General features: G+C 42.8%; 1 protein-coding gene across 1 annotated transcript in view; it reads right to left on the bottom strand.

The window, feature by feature from the left end:
• RTTN (rotatin) overlaps positions 1 to 15,861 on the bottom strand; it is a 423,025-nt gene that overhangs the window by 49,906 nt on the left and 357,258 nt on the right. The window contains exons 41-42 of the mRNA XM_082257758.1: positions 11,014 to 11,207; positions 3,597 to 3,702 (exon numbers count right to left, since the gene is read on the bottom strand). Of these exons, the coding sequence (XP_082113884.1) occupies positions 3,597 to 3,702; positions 11,014 to 11,207 (300 nt within the window). The remainder of the gene's footprint in view (positions 1 to 3,596; positions 3,703 to 11,013; positions 11,208 to 15,861) is intronic.

Raw genomic sequence — 15,861 nt, 5'->3', positions numbered from 1 at the left:
AAAATGTTTCAAATGCAAAAATTAACAAATATTCTAAAATATATAGATAAGTATCTTCTGCACCCTGTGCTTGGCTGTGTTTTAATAAATCTGTCTCATGCGTGCTCATATGTGATGTTCCTCCACCTTAATCCAAAAGAGCCACTCACCAGATATATTGGGGCCGTCAAGATCCCCACAGTTTTATATACAATATTGATCACCCTTTGTGTCTCCCGTTTTCCAAACAAATCATCTTAATCCTTAATACCCCCGTCTTGGGCAAAACCTTTATAGTGTTAAGCCAGGCTCCAATCCATTAAGGATTCCCAAAATCCCATAAAATCAATGGTAACTGAACTCACATTTAGTTGTGCCCTAAGCGGCGACCACTGTAGAACGTCTGGTAGGCTGTGGCCCTTTTGGATTAAGGTGGAGGAACATCACATATGAGCACGCACGAGACAGATTTATTAAAGCACAACCAAGCACAGGGTGCAGAAGATACTTCTCTATATATTTAGAATATTTGTTAATTTTTGTATTTTAAACTTTTTTTGTGCATTTGTATTGTTAACACACTCATGAGGAAATTTGTATTTTGACACATAAGGGATATACACAAAATCACTAATATAGGCAGCACAACTATTTAGAGCGGCACCTCAAATTTTAATTATTTATATTAAAATTATTAGTAGATCCAGAGACAACTTGAATTTTTTTCCATTTTGCACTTTTTTTTTTTTTTTTCTGCTTAATAAAAGTGAAGCTTTGCTAACCGCCTATTCACATCCCAATCTTTTCTAGTGATCAATCTGATGGGGCCTGGTCCTAGCGATCAGCCTGCAATCATTTTCTGTGAAAGCCCATGTTTTTCAAAGGGTCCGAATACATACTATTATCTGTGAAACTAGTGTACCTCGCGCTTATGGTAAATAAATTAAATTAATTAAAACAGATGAATGAGCTGCTGGCTGCAATAAAAAGTGCAAGTGCTTTTTGAATGTGTTGGTCTGTGTTTGCAGCGCTGCTCAAAAGTGTTAGTGTGCAAATATACCATAAATTACAATAAAATTCAAAAGTGCATAATGAAGTTCATATGTGCATAATAAATAAATAAAACTGCATAATGAAATATATCATCAAGTGCAATGGTGCTGTGCTAAAAGTGTGCATAAACGACCTGTTAAATATCACCATAAAACAAGTGCAGTGATAAAACTCATATAAAGTCCATAATAAAAGTCCTTTTTCAAATTATAAAGTGCTGGTGCTCATCCGTGTTGCTTGTGGGGTCTCCCCCTTTGTGGATGTACTTACCACAATCTGGCTTAAACTGAGCAGGAAATGATAATCATGGTGATCTTTGAATTCATTAATGTTGGCTAGAAATCCAATTAAGACTCCTTTTCCTCTTTGAATACTCCCAAGTGTCCTCATAAAAAGAAAAAACTTTCCATGGTGAAGCCCGTTTAAAAATGCAATTTATTAGGGTTAACAGACAATGGGATACTCACAAACATAGTGTTATAAAAGACATGTAAAACACTCGGCTCGGTGGTTAACTGCTCCCGCAGCGTGCGCTTCACCGACCGGATATCATGTGACAGGGCTCTCGGCCAATCGCTAGACGCGTTTCGCTGTTGAACACAGCGTCTTCTGTAGGCTACAGAAGACGCTGTGTTCAACAGCGAAACGCGTCTAGCGATTGGCCGAGAGCCCTGTCACATGATATCCGGTCGGTGAAGCGCACGCTGCGGGAGCAGTTAACCACCGAGCCGAGTGTTTTACATGTCTTTTATAACACTATGTTTGTGAGTATCCCATTGTCTGTTAACCCTAATAAATTGCATTTTTAAACGGGCTTCACCATGGAAAGTTTTTTCTTTTTATGAGGACACTTGGGAGTATTCAAAGAGGAAAAGGAGTCTTAATTGGATTTCTAGCCAACATTAATGAATTCAAAGATCACCATGATTATCATTTCCTGCTCAGTTTAAGCCAGATTGTGGTAAGTACATCCACAAAGGGGGAGACCCCACAAGCAACACGGATGAGCACCAGCACTTTATAATTTGAAAAAGGACTTTTATTATGGACTTTATATGAGTTTTATCACTGCACTTGTTTTATGGTGATATTTAACAGGTCGTTTATGCACACTTTTAGCACAGCACCATTGCACTTGATGATATATTTCATTATGCAGTTTTATTTATTTATTATGCACATATGAATTTCATTATGCACTTTTGAATTTTATTGTAATTTATGGTATATTTGCACACTAACACTTTTGAGCAACACATACTATTATCTGGCCCACTACAAGTTTTTACCTGTCCTGCAACAACTTGTCCCAAAGCCAGTACTGCAATTAATGGCACCAAATGGCCAAGAAACCTTATAACATTTGTTATCATGGTGCAGATGTCCGAACTGACTTCACCATAGAAACACATGGCGCTGATCCAGGAAAGCGGCATCCAGGGACAACATTCAGAAGAGGGAGCTGCTCCTTCTTCCTCCTTACATCCAGATCTGGTTCACCTCTCATCCTGTGCCATGCTACAAGTGGGGTAAAGATTTTAAGGCATAATAGGAAGACTGAGGACTGTGAGGGGCAGAGCTTTGATGTGTAGGGAAGGGTGGAAGAGGCTCTGATGTATAGGGGGGAGTCTAAAGTGAAATGTGGCTCTGATGTGAAGGAGAGACTATCATGTAAAGGGGGACTTCTGATGGGAAGTTATTGCTTGGAGTGAATTTATTCATTTATGAAACTGATTTTTTTGTTGGTCTTTATATATAAATACATGATGTGGTCTTTGTACTGGAAACTTTGGAGACCTCTTGTCTAGGTTATTGTAACGCTTGTAGAAGTTAGTCACATTCACCTCGACTTGTAAAGTTCAGAACAGTGATCATTTTAAATCTTGAATACAAAACACAGCAGAAAGGGGCTAAAATAATTCACGCCAACAAATCCAAGAGGATCTGTTGCTTCTAGTTTGGATTGTTCATCTACTTTACTTAAATTGTACTTTACTTCCATTCCAATAAAACTGGGGTCTATCCACATTTATAATTAGCTCTAAGTTTATACATAGGAAACCAAGCTCAAAATTTACTGGAAATGTCATGGCCTGCTCACACCTTCAGCTACCTATTATTCCATAGATGGTAATCATTCTGACATGCGATTCTCATTTATGGTAACCTCTGCTCATACTCAATTTAAATTGGCTGGGCAACGAATCATTTTTGCTCCCTGGTTTAGCTGACCACCTAATTTGAATATTAGTTACTCTTATGGGTTCAGGAACTGAAACAAAATCATCAGTCGGTTTTACTGAGACTTCTGCTGCTAGAAAATCACAGAAACATTTTTTTTTTCATTTGACCTGTGTTATGCTTTAAGAAGAGCCATGTATTTCTCGAGAATCTTTTAGAAATCCATCATAATTCCTTCCAACATCAGCTGCCTCTCGCAATTGTAAGGCAAATATTTAATCTTGCTCATACTCTTTCATCATACAGACAAGGGGATAAACAGATGAAGAGCACAAGGTGGATGTTATGCTTTTATTGTAATTACAGAGAAATGAAAAGCTCACCTTGTAGACTGTACACCTGGGCACTTCTGCTGACAGCCAACAGTGAGATTAAAGAATTCACACACACTTGCCTGAGAGGGTCCTCCAAGGATTTCTCTTCATAGCTCTGTATCAAATAATATGCTAAGTATTTAATTGAGACAACTAAACATTACTGCTGCACATCATTAGGACCTTTACAGAAATACATAAAAAGTAAGAGAACATATACCTAGAACAAAAAAGTGAACACAAAGCTCAGTTATTCTTTTTTGTAAATGATCATATTCTGAAGAACTGAGATGCCAAAACACTAGACAAACCCATGACACTGTGAACTTTATATTTAAACATTTACATGTATAAGGCCTAAAATTATGCTAAACACACACTGTTTCATTTACATTGTCCCTTCTATTTCTCTATGTGGATGATGGCACTGTAATTATTTTAACCTAAAAAAAAAAAATCAACTAAGTAACATTTCCTAATCAATACACAGCTGTCACATGACCCAGCTTTTTCCTTGCCTGTATGCAGGGAAACATAAGCAAGAGGAGCTTCTAGTCTTCTGCTGCTGGTCACATGTTTAAAAAAAAAAAAAAAAATTAAAAATTATATATATATATTATATATATATATATATATATATATATATATATATATATATATCTCTAGAGAGGTTTTTTGGGTTGATCTCTGGAGAGTTTGTAGTTGTGTTTTGCCTCCGTCCCTTAGAGTCTGGTGTGGGGTATGGTTGGTTTCTCAGGCCAAGGGGTGGGACTTTTACGGGCAAGTGAAAGGTACACAGTTGTATAAAATAAATGATTGCAATTTATTGCGAATACAATTGTATATTCAATAAAGATATTTTAAAAAAACAAGAAAGGAAACTTAAACAACATCTAGAGGAGTACAGTAAGGAAATATTAAAAAAGAAGGAGCAAAAATACTGGAGGGACAAAAATGCATTTAGCCAAAACCGAGCCTACAAATGGTCAAATCCCAGACTAAATAGAAGAACAAACTACAGACAACCTAGAAATACAGGACAACATTACTCATCAGACTCTTCCTCCTACGCATCAGGAACTGAACAAAGAATGGCAAGAAGGAGAGACCTACAGATCCCCCCACAAAACTATGAAACCGAAGATAGAGAAGAAGAACCCTACACACTTGAACCCACTTCAACAAATGAAGGAGAAACATCAGCACCCCAGAAAAATCATCAAATGTTCACAAGATCATACAAGCCCAAAGAAAACCCTCCAAAAAAACAGAAAGGTTTTTTAGGGCAAACAGACCCGAAAACCCAGACGAAAACAGAAAAACAGACAAAACCATAGAGATGGAAGGTGTAACCATCATAAACTTATCCTCACATACGCTAACTAAAGACCAAACAGAAGTATTGACATTAGGCTTATCTTTCTGCCCCAACAAAACATCAGATACTTTTGAAATCATCAAAGATATCAATTTATTCGCCAGAAAATTGCTCTTCAAAACAATGTACCAAAAAACACCAACGATAGAAAAACCATCCAACTTGACGGCAGCCGAGCTCAGAGCAATCAGAGATTTGAACCTACTCCTAGAAGAAGGAGGCCTGGAGGATTGGCCAGACGAAGACACTCAACCAGAAGGAGATGAAGACGAAGAGGAAGACCACACCACTCAAGAAAAAACAATACCAGAATTTAAAAAGAGATCTCAAAAATTTCCTCCACTTAACTTGAATCCAGCGATTGCTCTATTTGTTCGCGAAACAACCAAAGACATAGAAAAATTAAAACTCAAAAAAGATTACAAAACAAACAACCTTACCAGGAGACAAGAATCAGCGATTAAAGAACTGCAGAACCTTGAAGGCATTACAATAAAACCAGCCGACAAAGGGGGCAATATTGTACTCATGAGTAATGAAAAATACAAACAAATGTGTCTAAACATCTTGAACAACCCTGTCTGTTACAAACAAATATCTCCTGTAATGATCAACTCCTTCAAAGAAGACTTCTACCAAAGACTAGATAGAGCCCTACAAGAAGGGACAATTACACAAACACTCTGGACCTTTATGAAAACCAAGCATCCTAGAACACCGACATTCTATGCACTCCCAAAGGTGCATAAAAACAAACGAAACCCACCTGGGAGACCCATCATTTCAGGAAACGGTAACATCACGGAAGCCACAAGTCAGGTCATTGACGCACACCTCAGACCGTATGTTGCAACATTACCCTCATATATCAAAGACACCGTACACCTCCTACAAACATTAGAGGGCATAATCATACCAAAAAATGCCTTTCTAATTACGGTGGATGTGGAATCCTTGTATAGCAATATTCCCCACAAAAAAGGTATAGAAGTTATCAAAAAAACACTAAGCCAAGGAAGTAACACCGATCTAAAGTTCAATAATTTCATTACTCAAATGCTCGAATATATTCTCCACCACAATTTTTTTACCTTTGATGGGGTCTATTACTTGCAAACATGTGGCGTAGCGATGGGCACAAGCTGTGCCCCATCCTACGCCAACATATACCTAGGAGCATGGGAACGGGACTTTCTAACAAAGGAGGAAAATAGCCTATATACCGACCACATCACACTATGGCAACGATATATAGACGATATCTTGATCGTATGGGACGGACCAGAAGAGCTAATTGAGGGATGCCTGAAGGCAATGAATACAAATAATTACAATATGTTCCTCACACTCAACTACAGCAACCATAAAGTTCCCTTCCTGGACACCTGGATTATAAAGGATAAAGAGGGCGCGATACGACCAACACTATACAGAAAAGAGACAGCAGGAAATACGATTTTACATGCCACCAGTTTTCACCCGACACCCCTCAAGAAAGCCATCCCATACAGTCAATACCTACGACTCAAACGGAACTGTAACCTAGATAAAGACTTCCAAAATGAAGCAAGACTCCTGACAAATAGATTACTCCAAAGAGGATATACGAAGACAACACTTAAAAAAGCCTACAACAAAGCGAACCAACAAGAAAGACAACTTATCCTATTCCCAACCAAACACACAGGTGGCAAAAAACATAAAGAAAAAGAACAAGAAAAAGACAATACACGGATTATACTAAGATATACCAACGAACATCCCACCATAAAAAATATTCTTCTGAAGCACTGGCCAATTCTAAAAGAGGACCCCAAAATAAAACATCTGGTTTCCGACAACCCATCAATAACATATCGCAAAGCAGGTTCCTTACAACAAAACCTCATACACAGTGAATTCAAAGAAAACATCAGGAAAGACCCATGTAAAACTAAAGGAACATACCCTTGTGGATCCTGTGCTCAATGCAACGTCATTAAAAAATGTGTGGAAACTATACTACCAAATGGGGAAAAATTTATACCAAGACATTTTGCAAATTGCAAGACAAAGGGAGTAATTTATTTGATGAGATGCGAATGCGGAGCATACTATGTTGGGAAAACAAAACAAGAAATGGGAAAAAGAATTGGAAAACATGTGAACACCATGGATCTTTGTAATCCTGACCTTCCACTAGGAAGACATGTAGCGTATCAACATGGCTACAAAATGCCCAAAATAACCTTCATGGCTCTAGACAGAATCCATATTCCCCACAGAGGGGGGGATTGGAACAAACGCCTCCTCCAAATAGAACTACGGTGGATACAACGTCTAAAAGCCACCATACCCCCGGGCCTGAACGAAATAGCAAGTTATCGCCCTTTTTTGGAAGGTTTTGTATCAGGGAAAACTGATTAAAACATAAAACCTCCCTAAAAGCGTAATACCAAAAAATAGGTCAATTTCACCTTATGTTTAAAAATCCCTTTATAAATACACACATTCACAACCATATACCAATTCTGACAAATTCCCAAATCCCCCTCCCCCCCCCCCCTCCCCTTCATTTCCACAGGATCTCCAAACTTTTGCCCTCCAGGATACAATGAGATCCCCTTCCTTTTCTTTTCTTTCTGCTGTTAAAACTAAAATGACACTCGATATAAATAAATATATACTATGCTTTATTTATTGCACATTTTTTCCCTAAATATATATACTTGATATAACTTATTGACCTCTGATGAAACTGTTCAATCATGAAGAACGCACCCGGCACGGAAAGCCCCTGGGCAAGCCAGGGGTTAAACTAGGAACCTCGGAATATACCATCTCCCTTAAGATCCCCCTCCCGGGATCTTGGTTCCTCCATTAATCTACATTTAATATCCTGCCCCCGTTGTGTTTAGCTGGTTATTGGGCATGTAGGAGGAGGGAAGGAGTGGGCTGTCATTTATCACTGTGTAAATGCCCACATGTGTGATTCTATAGTTACATAGGCTGCTCAGCTATGATAAAGAAGAAGCGCTCAGCAAAGAAATTCACTGAAAGTTAAGCATGTGCAAAGTTGCCACCACAGCTGCAAAATCCCTAGCTAAAGTTGAGACTTGGACAGAAGGTGAAGATGGAGAACAGCAGGAAAAAACTGTTTTTTTTTTTGCAGAATACAGAAAAGAAATCCCATATGCGCGAGTATGAACAGCATGTTACACACCATATATTGATAATTTTTTTTATGAAGTGGGTTTAGTGACACTTTAAGTCACAAAGCTAACACACCAGAATAAGTAATGTTGTTTTCAAAAAAGTTATTTTAAGTTGAGTTCAATACATTTGAAAACTATCAACACAAAACTTTTTTTTTTAGGTAGGGAATGACCTCCTGCTTTTTTTTTTTTTAATTTACACATCTGCACCCTATTGGGTAATTTCACTTCACTTCCTCTCCTTTTAACACAACAGAAAGTGATGGGAAATCTCTCTAAAGAGAGGTAAATGCCATTTTTTTGTAAATCTTTATTTTTTTTATTTTTTAAGATTTCAAGTATTATGCAAGCAGTAACAATACAGAGGTCACTGCACACATAGAAGTTATACAGTTGGTAAGGCAGATTAAAGGCTTTAGATTTTCCCTTAATTTCAGTCCCAGGGACTTGTCATCAGGACAAGTAGAGAGAGTCATTATCCCTAAACAGGACATAGACAGCAAAAGAAATCCTTGCGGGATTCTATCTAGTGGTGCACCATAATGAAAATTCCAGTGCCAACATCGTAAATTCAGTATGCACTTGGTTGAAACATTTTTTTTTTACCATTAAAGTTAATTGGACAGAATTTTCAATTGGAGTCAATAGGATGTGATTTTGCATTGAAGTCAATGGGATGCGATTTTGCATTGCAGACAATAGAGGGCGTTTTTACATTAAAGTCAATGGGATGCATTTTTGCATTGCAGTCAATAGAGGGTATTTTGCATTGCAGTCAATAGAGGGTATATTGCATTGCAGTCAATAGAGGGCATTTTGCATTGCAGTCAATAGAGGGCATTTTTGCATTGCAGTCAATAGAGGGCATTTTTGCATTGCAGTCAATAGAGGGCATTTTTGCATTGCAGTCAATAGAGGGCATTTTTGCATTGCAGTCAATAGAGGGCATTTTTGCATTGCAGTCAATAGAGGGCATTTTTGCATTGCAGTCAATAGAGGGCATTTTTGCATTGCAGTCAATAGAGGGCATTTTTGCATTGCAGTCAATAGAGGGCATTTTTGCATTGCAGTCAATAGAGGGCATTTTTGCATTGCAGTCAATAGAGGGCATTTTTGCATTGCAGTCAATAGAGGGCATTTTTGCATTGCAGTCAATAGAGGGTATTTTTGCATTGCAGTCAATAGAGGGTATTTTTGCATTGCAGTCAATAGAGGGCACTTTTGCATTGCAGTCAATAGAGGGCATTTTTGCATTGCAGTCAATAGAGGGCATTTTTGCATTGCAGTCATTGGGAGGCGACTTTGCATTCAAGTCATTGGGAGGCGACTTTGCATTCAAGTCATTGGAAAGGCGACTTTGCATTCAAGTCATTGGGAGGCGACTTTGCATTTAAGTCATTGGGAGGCGACTTTGCATTCAAGTCATTGGGAAGAGACTTTGCATTCAAGTCATTGGGAAGAGACTTTGCATTTAAGTCATTGGGAAGAGACTTTGCATTCAAGTCATTAGGAAGAGACTTTGCATTCAAGTCATTGGGATGAGACTTTGCATTCAAGTCATTGGGAAGGAGACTTTGCATTCAAGTCATTGGGAAGGAGACTTTGCATTCAAGTCAATGGGAAGGAGACTTTGCATTCAAGTCAATGGGAAGGAGACTTTGCATTCAAGTCAATGGGACGGAGACTTTGCATTCAAGTCAATGGGAAGGAGACTTTGCATTCAAGTCAATGGGAAGGAGACTTTGCATTCAAGTCAATGGGAAGGAGACTTTGCATTCAAGTCAATGGGAAGGAGACTTTGCATTCAAGTCAATGGGAAGGAGACTTTTCATTCAAGTCATTGGGAAGAGACTTTGCATTCAAGTCATTGGGAAGAGATTTGGCATTCAAGTCATTGGGAAGAGACTTTGTATTCAAGTCATTGGGAAGAGACTTTGCATTCAAGTCATTGGGAAGAGACTTTGTATTCAAGTCATTGGGAAGAGACTTTGCATTCAAGTCATTGGGAAGAGACTTTGCATTCAAGTCATTGGGAAAGAGACTTTGCATTCAAGCCATTGGGAAGCGACTTTGCATTCAAGTCATTGGGAAGCGACTTTGCATTCAAGTCAATAGGAAGCTGTCAAACGGACACAATATGCCATTATCAGCATCTTTTTTTTTCTATCGGCAAAACAGCGATAACCCTATTTTCAGTGGCCGATATATTGGTGCATCCCTAGTTCTATCCACTTCAACCAAAAAAAAAAGTTAGGCTTGAGACAGATATTAAAGATTTAATTCACCTTTATCAAAAAACTGTGTATACGGATCAGCGATGTCTGTAAATGAAAGAAAAAACTGTGCAGCTTTGACAAAAATTGAATAATGTCCTTGCATTACGTGTAGGCTATTTACTTACCTCATAAAGCCTGACCTGAAAATTCCTTGGACGTTGCTAAGTGAGGCCCAGCTATTACTAATCATCTTCGCCATCACAAGAGTGAGCTCTTTCTCCAATTCAAACCCCCTCAAATGCTCTCTCTCTCCACTGTTGCTGTAGCTCTTCAACTAAATGGACTATTATCAGGGGACAACATCATATGTTCTTTTGGCATCAATTCTGTGTTAAATTGTTTTTGCACTCTGTTACATACCGAATGCAGGTTTCATGCATCTCTGGATGGGCTCTGACCTCAGAGCAGCTAATGGAGTTTATAAACAGCTACAGGCAGAGTGTCCACTGACACAGGGCTATACAAGTGGCAATTTTAACACAATGATTATTACAAGTGGTAGCTACTTATCAATTACATTTCTACATCTTCAAGCTGCATGAACAGCACTCAAAGCATTTCTCACAACAAAGACTGACCTGTAAAATGATTTTGCACAGGCTGTTCCCTATTTTTAGATTTCCATCTAAAAGTAAATGCAGTGGTGTACTTGTCTGTGACTCATGAAGGCGATGATTTCCTTCTTCTGCAAGAAGAACTGACAGAAACTGCAAGCTGGTAGAATAAAGACTGGGGTGGCTTCCAGCTAATGCTACACACTCAGACATCAAGTCTAGACAAAAAACAAAGTTAGGAAAATACACATTATCAAACATGAGCCTCCAATGAATTCTGATTAAAACAGGGCTGTCTGTTTTGCAAGCAGCAAATATTGTCCTCATCCTTCATTCTTTTATAACATTTCTAATAGGAAGCCATTAGTTTCCTCAACAGTTATAACATTTTTAATTGCTCTATAATTCAATACACTTTAGTTAGTTGAAGACATAAATGAACATGCACATTTCACAGTTTTCCTGCCTCATAATATTGTCACTTTACTAAAGGTGCAAAGCATGTTTTGCAAAGTGCATTTTCACTTAAAGAGAAATTTCAGCCTGGAAAAAAAAAATAAAAGTCTGACTGTTAATATAAGGATATCGGCTCTGGGTGCAGGCGCCGGCAGCTTCATCTTGTGGCTTCACAGCCTGTTCCCTAATGCGCAGGTGGCGCTGCATTTCCTAAATGGTCCCACTGTCTTCTGGGACCGGTGTCTCCCAGAAGGCAGCAGGTGGGAGGGAAGGAGGAAGGGCCGGAAATTACGTAGATCGCCGCACAATTGCGGCGATCTTCCGCAGAAGTGGGAGTGGGTATTCCCCTGAAAGGTGCCAAAAAGTGGGGGGAGAGGAAACAAACAAGCGGAGCTTCCCCTTTTGGGAGGAGCTCCGCTTTAAATTAGTGAAGGAGATGAATCCAAGTAAAAACGGAATTTTTGTAAAATCTTACCTGTAAAATTCCTTTCTCTGAGTCCTCCGACAGTCGCCGCCCACTTCATATTCGTCACAATGGGGTTATGACCTTTGCTCCGTAGGAGTAGCTAGGCAACAGAATATGTTAGTACAAAGGCTTTTAACATATCCCACCCCCAGGGGGTGGTCCCCTCAGTCTATAACCCTCCACTTCCTGTATCCAACTCAGTTTCAGTGGAATAGCAGTAGAGTATATAACCAACAACCCCAAAAGAGGGGCGGGGGCGGCGACTGTCGGAGGACTCAGAGAAAGGAATTTTACAGGTAAGATTTTACAAAAATTCCGTTTTCTCTTACGTCCTCCGACAGTCGCCGCCCACTTCATATTCGTCACAATGGGGACGTCCCAAAGCAGTGTAAACATGAGGGGTGGGAAACGCAGCCGCGCCTAAGGCAACACCGTCTCCACATCAGAGAAAGGAACCTTACCAAAGGAAGGAAACCAGTTGGGCAATGAGAAAAAAACACTCGCTCAACAGGAGCAAGAACCCAAGGAAAAAACAAATAATCCCAAACAGCCAAGGAGCCCGCAACAAGGGCTCTAGGGAACTGCCGCACTAAGAACCTTGCGGCCAAAGGAAGCATCCGCCGATGCCTGAACATCTATTTTGTGAAATTGTGTACGGTTGACCAAGTCGCCGCCTTACACACCTGGGCCACAGAGGCCCCATGACGACAGGCCCAAGACGTACTCAGAGATCTGGTAGAGCGCGCCTTCACAGGCACAGGGGAAACTTTCCCCTTCAAAGCATAGGCCTGTTCAATGGTCTGTCTGATCCATTTGGCGATGGCAGAAGCCGACGCCGCCATGCCCTTCCGAGGACCCACCGGAAGAAACAAACAAGGAATCCGACTTGTGAAAAGATTCAGTCGATTTAGGTAAACCCTAATCGCCCGGACAACATCCAAAGAGTGCAGCTGCACCTCTTTCGGATGTTTAGGCTTCGCGCAGAGCGAAGGCAAGACAATGTCCTCAATGAGGCGAAAGTCCGAAACCCTCTTCGGGAGAAAAGAAGGGTTAGGTCGCAAGACCACCTTGTCCAAGTGCACGACCAGATACGGAGACCAGCAGGACAAGGCTGCCAGCTCCGACACTCTACGAGCCGAGGTGATTGCCACCAAAAAGGCGACCTTCTCGGACAACAAAGACAACGAGATCTCCCTGATCCTTTCAAAAGGAGCACGCTGCAACACGGACAGAACAAGATTCAAGTCCCAAGGGGGTAGAGGGTCCCTCCTAGGAGGGAGCAGATGTCGTACCCCTTGCACAAAAGTGCTAACCAAAGAGTCAGATGCCACAGGACGTTGAAAAAGAACGGCCAACGCAGACACCTGACCCTTGATCGTAGCCAGCGCCAAACGCTGGTCAACACCCGTTTGAAGGAAGGACAACACCCTAGACACCGAATAAGTGTGAGGTGAGAACCCCCTGGACTCGCACCAGGCAAAATACGCCTTCCAAGTATGGTAATAGACCTTCCCCGAGGAAGGCTTCCTCGCATTGTTCAAAGTGTGAATGACCTCAGGGGAGAGACCCCTGTTCTTCAGGACCTCGGTTTCAACAGCCACGCCGCCAAAGCCAGCGACTGTAAAGCAGGATGGAAGATCGGCCCTTGGGACAGGAGATCTTCCCGAAGAGGCAGGCGCCACGGGGCGTCGATTGCCAGATTTACGAGGTCTTCGTACCAGGACCGGCGAGGCCAGTCCGGTGCCACAAGAATCACCGTGGTTGGTTCCGGGTGCAACCTGCGAAGGAACCTGGACAGCAATTGAATCGGTGGAAACGCATACATCAGCTGGTACTGATGCCACGGGGCAACCAACGCGTCTGACGCGTCCGCCCGAGCATCGCGCGTCCTTGCCACGAACCGTTTCACCTTGTAGTTCAGACGAGACGCGAACAGGTCCACCTCCGGGAGACCCCACTTCGCGCACAACATCTGGAAGACATCCGGGTGGAGGGACCATTCCCCCTGGTCCAGGGTCTGACGGCTCAGATAATCCGCCAATGTGAACTGCCGATATCGCCGGTCTCGGCGTGCGTCTCGGTCGAAGACAGAATGTCGGTCACTCCTGGTGCCCCCTTGGTGATTGATGTAAGCCACCGTCGTGGCATTGTCCGTCTGCACTCGAACCGGACAGCCCTGTAGCCTGTCCGTCCAACGTCGAAGGCAGAGGTGTATCGCTCGCAGTTCCAGAATGTTGATCGGAAGGGAGGACTCCTCCTCCGACCAAGTACCCTGGGCAGACAGAACGCCCAGAGCACCACCCCAGCCCGACAGGCTGGCGTCCGTGGTGATCACCGTCCACGAGAAAGGACGAAAGACTTGCCCCCCGACACCGACGGGGACTGGAGACACCACAGAAGATCCCTTCTGGTCCGATGACTCAACAGGATCCGAAGATCCAGACATAGCGGTCGCCCGTCCCATCTGGACAGAATCTCCGCTTGGAGACCCCGCGTGTGAAACTGGGCGAAGGGAATCGCCTCGAAAGCCGAGACCATCAATCCCAGACACCGCATGCACGTCCGAGTGGACGAGGACGGAGCGTCCCTGAGGGACCTGACTTCCTTCCTGAAGAGTCCTGAGTTTGTCGTCCGGTAGGAAGACCTTCGCCTGGACAGAGTCCAGAACCATTCCCAGGTAAGGGAGACGAACCGATGGGCACAGTGCTGACTTTGGAAAAGTTATCGTCCAACCAAACTCCTGCAGAGACTGCATCGTAACGGACAGAGCCTTCTTCAGACCCTGGCTGGTCGCAGACCGAACCAGAGTATCGTCCAGATACCCTAGGACAGAGACGCCCTGGGCTCTCAACAAAGCCAAAGCCGGTGCCACCTTGGTGAACACCCGTGGAGCCGAGGCGAGACCAAAGGGCAACGCCACAAATTGGTAGTGATCCTCCGCTATGGCGAATCGAAGGTACCTCTGGTGACCCTCGAAATTCGGGATGTGAAGATACGCATCCTTCAAGTCGATGGAAGCCATGAACTCCCCCGGAACCAGGGCAGCCACCACCGACCGCAGAGATTCCATGCGGAACTTGCGCACCCGCACAAAGCGGTTCAGCGCCTTTAAGTCCAGAATCGGACGTACCTTGCCCTCCTTCCCGGGCACGGTGAACAGATTGGAATAAAATCCCCGAAATCTGTCCCGATGAGGCACCGGGACCACCACTCCCTGAGCCCTCAGGTCCTGCACTGCTAGATGCAGATCCCGCAAACGCTCCGGGGACAGTAGAAGATTTGAGGGAAAAAATCTGCGCTCCGGCCTATAGAGAAACTCGATCTTGTAGCCAGGTCGAACGATTTCCTGAACCCACCTGTCCCGAATCCGGGACAGCCATGGCTGAAGGAAACCGAGCAAGCGTCCCCCCACCCCAGAGTCGGGTGAGGGCGCCCCTTCAGGCCGCACTGTTGTGGGCCGCTGAACCGGACTGGCCGGACTTTTGCTTACCAGTCCACGGCTTCTTACCAGGAGCCGTCTTAGCCTTGTGGGATTGGGGTAAGAGCGTGCTCTTACCACCCGTGATCCCCTTAATTAACGTATCTAGGGATTCACCAAAAAGGCGAGAACCATCATAGGGCAGATTAGCCAAGGTCTTACGCGAAGATTGGTCCACCGACCAACACTTCAACCAAACCAAAACGGCGAGACAATACCGTCACACCATGTACACGTGCAGCCAACGGAACCATATCCAGGTCCGCATCACACAAATACATGACACCCTGGTGGATTTGACCCACCATATCCAAAGTCGCCTGGGGGGCAGAATCAGCCACCAGGACGCGATTAAGCACCTGCGTCTAGCTCGCGACAGCCTGGGCCGCCATAAGTGAAGCAAATAAAGCTTTCAGCATAGAACCCATAATAGAATAGGTATGACGGGCAAGGGACTCCGTCCGTTTGTCCG

The sequence above is a fragment of the Pelophylax lessonae genome, assembly GCF_965119305.1.
Source record: "Pelophylax lessonae genome assembly, chromosome: 5".
Lineage (NCBI taxonomy): Eukaryota > Metazoa > Chordata > Amphibia > Anura > Ranidae > Pelophylax > Pelophylax lessonae.
The sequence above is the reverse complement of the archived record's forward strand: the minus strand, read 5'-3'. Positions and strand labels throughout refer to the sequence as shown.